This window comes from Ochlerotatus camptorhynchus, unplaced genomic scaffold, assembly GCF_037179485.1.
Source record: "Ochlerotatus camptorhynchus isolate MF236.1 unplaced genomic scaffold, CSIRO-AGI_Acam_v1.1 ptg000094l, whole genome shotgun sequence".
Lineage (NCBI taxonomy): Eukaryota > Metazoa > Arthropoda > Insecta > Diptera > Culicidae > Ochlerotatus > Ochlerotatus camptorhynchus.
Genome location: NW_027040584.1, coordinates 4,549,262 through 4,556,576, shown reverse-complemented (window position 1 = coordinate 4,556,576; position 7,315 = coordinate 4,549,262). Strand labels below are relative to the sequence as shown.

Sequence of the window (7,315 nt, the reverse complement as noted above, 5' to 3'; positions counted from 1 at the left end):
TCCATGATCGTCCTGAGTCCGGTGCAGCTGATACTCCTGAAGATGGTCAACACGCTGTGCTTCCTCTAGGCGAACAACCGAATGGCATCGTCGTACCTGGTGCAGCCGGGCCTGCTGTTGTTATCGATCAACCGGGTGGCAATCCTGGTGAAACCGAAACAACGGAGGAAGACATCGTCGTTGTCGACAGTTCGTCCAGTGAGGCAGACGAATTCGAGGATGCCTGTGCCGATTTTGCACTCCCACCGCAACTGATTAGACCAGCTGAGTTGCAGCAAGGGTTAAGGCGCAGCGGTCGGGAGCGCCGTAATCCAGGCAAGTATAATGACTTTATTAGTAACGGTTCCTTTTCTGGTGGTGTTCATTACCATCAGTTATCCTTCAACACGACGAGCGACGATGATACGATGGATGATCCGACGAGCTACGAAGACGAAATCTGAAATGGAAGAAATGAAGTCAGTGCCATACAAGGAAGCAGTCGGGTGTTTGTCGTTTGCAGCTCAAGTCACCCGACCGGATATTGCTTTTGCCGTCAACGTTGTGAGCCAGTACAGTGCCAACCCTGGCCGTCCTCACTGGGAAGCGGTGAAGAGGATAATCCGGTACCTGAAAGGTACAATAACCAAGAAGCTAGAGTACTCGACAAGCGGTCCAGCGGACATAGTTGGGTACAGCGATGCCGATTGGGGAGGAGATGCGGACGACCGGAAATCCACAACCGGTTATGTGTTCATGATGCAGGGAGGTGCGATCTCGTGGAACGTCAAGAAGCAGCCTACCGTAGCCCTTTCGTCCTGTGAAGCGGAATACATGGCCATGTCTCGCACGATCCAGGAAGCTATGTGGTGGAGTAATCTGCAGTCGCAGTTTTGCGAGGCCAAACCGATTTCCGTGTGCTGCGATAATCAATCGGCAATCAGCATCGCCAACAACGGTTCGTATAACCCCCGGACCAAGCACGTCAGTATACGGTACCATTTCGTGCATGATAGCCTGCAGCATGGTGTCGTCCAACTGAGCTACACGTCGACAACGGAACAGCCAGCCGATGGGTTCACGAAGCCGATGACCGTTCAGAAGCAGCAGAAGTTTCGGAAGCTAACTGGCGTCGTGGATTAGGGAGGAGTATTGTGATCGTAGCAACCCAGTAATTCGCGTCGCTATATGCACTTGTTATTAGTTGCTAAGTTTCTGAATAAAATTTTCATTCCACTGTTCAACGTCAACCGACGTGTTTCAATTACTCTCTACAATTCCTTCCTTGAGCAAAGTTGTTCATAAGGACAAGACCCGTACAGTAGTGAACAGTTTAGTTGGCAATTGACTCACTGGGTGGCGGCAGAGTACCAATAAAGTTCTTCTAGTGATAACTCAGGATCGAGACCAGATAGAAGTTTCCTTTCTTCAGCAAAGTTGTTCATAAGGACAAGACCCGTTCAGTAGTGAACAATTTAGTTGAGCATTGACTCACTAGGTGGTGCCAGCGTACCAATAAAGATCTTCTAGTGATAACTCAGGATCGAGACCAGATAGAAGTTTCCTTCCTTCAGCAAAGTTGTTCATAAGGACAAGACCCATTCAGTAGTGAACAGTTTAGTTGGCAATTGACTCACTGGGTGGTGCCATCGTACCAATAAAGATCTTCTAGTGATAACTCAGGATCGAGACCAGATAGAAGTTTCCTTCCTTCAGCAAAGTTGTTCATAAGGACAAGACCCATTCAGTAGTGAACAGTTTAGTTGGAATTGAGTCACTAGGTGGTGCCAGCGTACCAATTAAGTTCTTCTAGTGATAATTCAGGATCGAACCAGATAGAGGTTTCCTTCCTTCAGCACAGTTATTCATAAGGACAAGGCCCGTTCAGTAGTGAACGGTTTAGTTGGGAATTGACAGAATTGTCCAAAAAGGTTTGCAAAACGCTTTTACATCGCATCAAACTTCTCAGGTGAGTGTGACTATTGTCGACAACCTCTTTTTCTTCGGCAACCATTCCACTTAAACTGCGTTTTAACCAGCTGTTCTATTATCGACAACTCGAAATCAGCCGTATTTTGTAGTGCGTATATTTCATTTGAAGAAAAAACCTGGAATAACAGGTTTACTCAGTCGTCAAAATGTAATCCGATTGAAGCTGAAAGACTAAGGATTCGTTGATCTACATTCAGCCAAGTGGTTTGATGAGAAAATACCTACAGCGAAATTAACGTTTAAATTTTGGTTACCGAAAACAGTCAATGGGTGCTCAATTCCTCGTGGACTTTTTTCGGATTTCATTGTTATGCTCTTCCTTATCTCTTGTTATGATTCTAAGGAATTTAGATTCTTTCACATCTTCATTTGAGTAATTTGGAGTTCCTGTATGACAGAGAATGGCCCTTGGAATACTAGAATTCCATTTTATTTTCTAAAGAATTACACTTGAAGTTCTTTGTTATCTCACTTGGGATTCTCTAGAATTCCTCTTTGGTTCTCCAGACTAACTTTGGTGATTCACCGAACACCTTCCGGGACTGATTGGTCAACTTATATTTGGCCTCTGCAATCCCTTGCGCCATATTTGATTCCTAATCGGCAGCGACATCCACACGTCGTCTTCGTTCCGAAAATACGCATTGTGATGGGTATATGACAGTAATTTCTAAAATCGATGGCTGACAGCTTGGACTCCAAAATGGTGTCCGTTATCATCAATTTCCGTCCACTACACGTTATCCCCGTTCGGAAAATACACATATTGTAAGGTATTTTACAGTACTTCTAAACCTAATGGTCACCATCTTGGATTCCAAAATACATCATATATACAACTTTGCTGAAGACAATAACCTTCCATATGGTCTCGATCTCGAGATACAGCTTATATAGGCAGTTCATGTGCATACTAGGACCACGTAGTGTGAGAGTTCTGAACTAATATGGCTACCATCCGGAAAGACTTGGTCACCTGAACCTATCTATCTATCTAAAAGCAGAATTAGTGTATTGAAACTGATATCAAGATAGGCTTTACCCCTCTCCTCCTTAGATGGTTGGGGAACTCACTTAGGGAGAACGGTTTAGGAGCCGCGAGACCCTATTCCAAGCATGCGGTAAGCAAGGACTCACAATGCTCATATTTTTTGCAGTATGATGCTTTGAATAGATTTCTAAAAATAATCCTTTAAAAAACCCCAGTATTTGGAATAGAGTCTCGGGGGTTCCATAACCATTCTCCACCCTAATTTGTAAAAACCCGTCAGCTTAAATAAGCTAGAGAAGAATCTCCATGCAGCAAAGGTTTCCCATGTACAAATAAGCTTCCAACCTTGGTCCAGCTAATAATTCCACTTTCAATTCTCTTTCCGGGAAAATCCCATGCAATGACGACTCAGTGCCAACTTTCCTCATCCCCAGCAGTAGCAGCAGCAGGAAGAAGCCAAAAAGCAATGTTCTAATCTTCCCACAGTCACTTGCTGCTCCGACCATGACCACATTTCCATGCATCTCCAGAACCAGATCCAACGGGGGCAGAGAAAGAGCATAATGTAATCCGCTCGACATACATGACCAAAGCTCCATCCTACTACCTTCCTCCAAGCTCCAGCTCCAACTCCAGCTTTGCTCCAAGCGCCCTGCACGGAGAGTGGAACTTTGCCGATTACATATTAGCTCCAAGCGACAGCAAATGAAATGAGATATTGAAGCCAACCGCAGTCCACTTCGACCACCACGTGACCGCATATCTCCGCGTCCATCCATCCGTTCCGAGAATGGATGCACGGCTTGCGCTGAATGCTGAAACCTATTGCAATATGTGTCGTTCACGTGCTAGAGGACACAAACATTCACTCTTTATTGTATTCTCCCCGTCTGGAGTATGGATCGGAATCCCGCAAAATGGGGCTTGAAATCTCCCACTCGGATCAAGTGCCGGGGCTCTGTTATCAACAAGCAACTCACCCCTCCATCTTCGTGCATTGATTCCATCGCATGAATGAATGAGTGGAGGATTTTTCTTCATGCGAAGTGGAATTAAAGTGCCACCTCACGACTCTCCGCTCGGCTCTGTCTGCCAGAGAAGTGCCTGCTTGTGATGATGGATAAAAATATGGGAAAATCGATTTGAATCTACCTTCCGAATGGTCCGGATGGTGCGTTTCTCCTCCTGCCATAGAAGTAGGCCAGCGGAAGATACAAATTACTTGGTTATTATTTTTAGACTGGTTGCTTTGTTCCAGGGATGTAGTTAGGATGACTCACTCGATCCGTGTGAGTGCTTAACGATTGTTATCATGATAAATTCGCCCGGGAATTCAATTCATTCATAACAAAGGTTAGCCATAACGCACAATCCACGTCGTAAATCCTGGAAAAGTTCCCTCTTTGATCAAGCGACGAAGCAACTTTCGCAGAACAAAACTGTTACTTCCTTTTGTTTTAAACCACTTTCCGCATATTCTACACCGTTCCCATCCGGACACACAAGCCGACGCATCCATTCCACCGCACAAGGCTCTTTTGAATATGCAAAACCCATCGTCTCCGCCTCCAACGTCTCCACGTGCCACCACCTCTAGCCTACCAGGAATGCGCCTGGAAAAACGAAACATGTTACATAACTTTACAACAAGCGCACGTTTTCCGCTTGTATCTCGTTCGTTTGTTGTGTGGAGAGCCGTAGAGGCATAAACCCGGCATTCAATTTCCCAACTTGGAACTCTTGGAAGCTAGGTGATGGGAGGATGTATTTCCGCTTTTATTTTCGTCGGCCGTTCGGTCTCGGAGAAGGTGGAGCTCGTCCTCGCCCATCACATCACCATCATCTTCATCGTCACTCCTCGAATGCACGCAATCACGTAGGCATTGAATGTCTTACATGTGCGGCACCTTCAAAAGCCTCCTACGGGTTGCTACGTTACGCATTCTTAAGGCAACATTTTCTAGCTAGCCGGTGCTGGTCGCGTGCAGTAGTCATCGGCGTCGTCGTCGTTTGGGGGGAAATTTTAATCAGTATAAAACCTGAAACGGGTGCGTTTGGGGAAATTCGGGTCAATATCATCATCAAAGGTCGCAGTCCACGCGGTGGTTATCGGTTCATGGGGCATTGGTTGATAGTGAACGGCAGGGTGAACGAAAGGAGTCTATTTATAGAGATCATGGTACTCGTTTTTTGTTGGCTGTTGCCGTGGCGATTTGGATGATTGTCTCTAACATAAGCCGACCTTACGGCTGTGAAACAGTACAGAAACGGTGAATTTTTTAATTATGCAGATTCGAAGAATGTATATACATGAATTCTTTGGCATTAAATATATGATCTTAAACGGACGCTTTAACTTTTGAACAGATGATAGGTTGATAAATTATGAAGTTGTTTTATGGAATTTACATGAATATTTGGTATTACGGATGGTTCTCTGAGTGTCCTGCACACTTAGAAAAATTCATCTAAATTTAGGTGCTCTGAGAGTGACATATACGAGCGTCAATTTTTACATAAATTTGAGTCAAAACAAACGCGAAATATAGCTTAATCAAACGTAGTTTTCGTCGAGCAACGAACTTTTCAGTCTCAGAACACTTAATATTACATGACATGTTAGTTTACGTATAATCTTTTATGTCAAATATAGATTCCGTAACGTGTAAATCTAGTAATTTATAAGTGTTTGTATAGAAAACACGGTTCTAGCGTAAACGAGAATAAGCACACTATTAAAAATGTAATGTAATGTAAATTTAGGTGCTCTGAGACTGAGGTATACAAGCGTCAATTCCAGAACAACATGTGAAAAGGGCATACAAACTTTTTGTAAACAAACCTTTGTATGCCCTTTTCTCACCAACCGAGGGTCGCCCACGCAAACCAGCAATATCATCGGGAAGGGGAAAGTGTCCCCTACCCGGTGATGTTAAAGGTTTATGTTGGTGTCATATGGGTGGCGAGAAAAGGGCATAAGAAGGTTTGTTTACAAAAAGCTTGTATGCCCTTTTCACATGTTGTTCGGGAGTTAAGATAATAAAGAGAGATAAAGTTTTTTAAACCCAACAAACGTTTCAAGGCCTTAAGCTTGTTTAGTTCACTAGACTTGAAGTGAACTAAATAAAAATCATTAGAAATCCCGTTGCGCGAATCGCCAGGACAGGATCTCATTTTCATTTTGATTACTTGGAGTGGCACAACTCCAAGTAATTTTGCCAGTTCATCTTTGATCTGATCCAGGGATTCACCACTGGGCAGTCCTTTCATGACAACCAACACACGTCCAGTTTTGGTGTCGTAAGTAAAAAATGTGTGCTGCTTCTCAGTAAGATACTTGAGAAGACATTTAAAGCCGTCCAAGGTTTCAGCCAATACACGGCTTCACCCCAACGTCCAATTTGTAGTAAAAACTTAGCTTTCACGAAGTTCAAAAGTTCCATGCGAAGAGCATGGAAATCGGAAGTGGCTATCTCAATACGGGGATTTTTTTCCTTCTTGGCATTAAGCCGGGAAAGTTCACTAGATTTTTTCTTGGATGATGGATCATTCTCATCATCCGTGAGCAAATCAAATTGATTACTCAAATTAATTTCATCAGAAGGGGGATCAAGAGTTTGACCCTTTCTTTTACGTTTAGGCGCCATGGCGGCAGTAAATTTTTATCCAAATCGACTTCCAAGCAGATTACTATAAGAATCAGAAGGATCGAAGAGGAATTTTCCAAATCGATATCCAAGAAGGATTACCTCGGGTAGGGTCCAAACAAGGATCGAAGAGGAATAATTTTTTACAGGTTGAGCACTGAAAAGTGCTGTTTAAATTTGTTGTAGCTTTAGGTAGTAGTAACACTTCCTACAGCAAAAAGCAAATAGATCCGCACGGCAAGAGAGCACGATGCGGACTGATTTGACAAAACTCTGATAATCAGGACTTCAGTACTATTGTTTTCTTCATTAATTTTGTTTGCAATAAGTGAATGTCATGATTAGCTGAGATTTGTCAAATAACGTAAATATATACAATGTTTGCATAGATGAATAACCACCGAACTTAACTAGGAATCGGACCCAGCCGCCTCCAGAATGGACCTATGCTAAAATTGACTGAGCTGAGGAAGGCTCCGTAGTCTTATCTCCATGAATATGCTAAACTCTACAATTCGGTAAATCCACGTGTATGTAAATTGCCTTCACAGTTTAAAAAATTAGTGTAAAATACCGTTACTATGATGCACATAAATGGAGTGTCATATATCATACAGGTTTACATTGTAGATCGTGTAAATTTATGAGACATGCAATGAAATATTCCATTTGTTATGCGCAACTGTTCATATTTGTAAATAACATT

General features: G+C 43.2%; 1 protein-coding gene across 1 annotated transcript; it reads left to right on the top strand.

Annotated features, from left to right (window-relative positions):
• The first annotated feature begins 444 nt into the window (after positions 1 to 444).
• On the top strand, positions 445 to 1,122 carry LOC135698808 (uncharacterized). The gene has a single exon (XM_065218941.1). It carries the CDS (start codon positions 445 to 447, stop codon positions 1,120 to 1,122), a length of 678 nt encoding a protein of 225 aa, XP_065075013.1.
• Positions 1,123 to 7,315: the final 6,193 nt, after the last annotated feature.

Excerpts from the sequence above, each read along its gene's own strand:
- LOC135698808 (XM_065218941.1), top strand. The coding sequence starts at position 445 with ATGGAAGAAATGAAGTCAGTGCCATACAAGGAAGCAGTCGGGTGTTTG.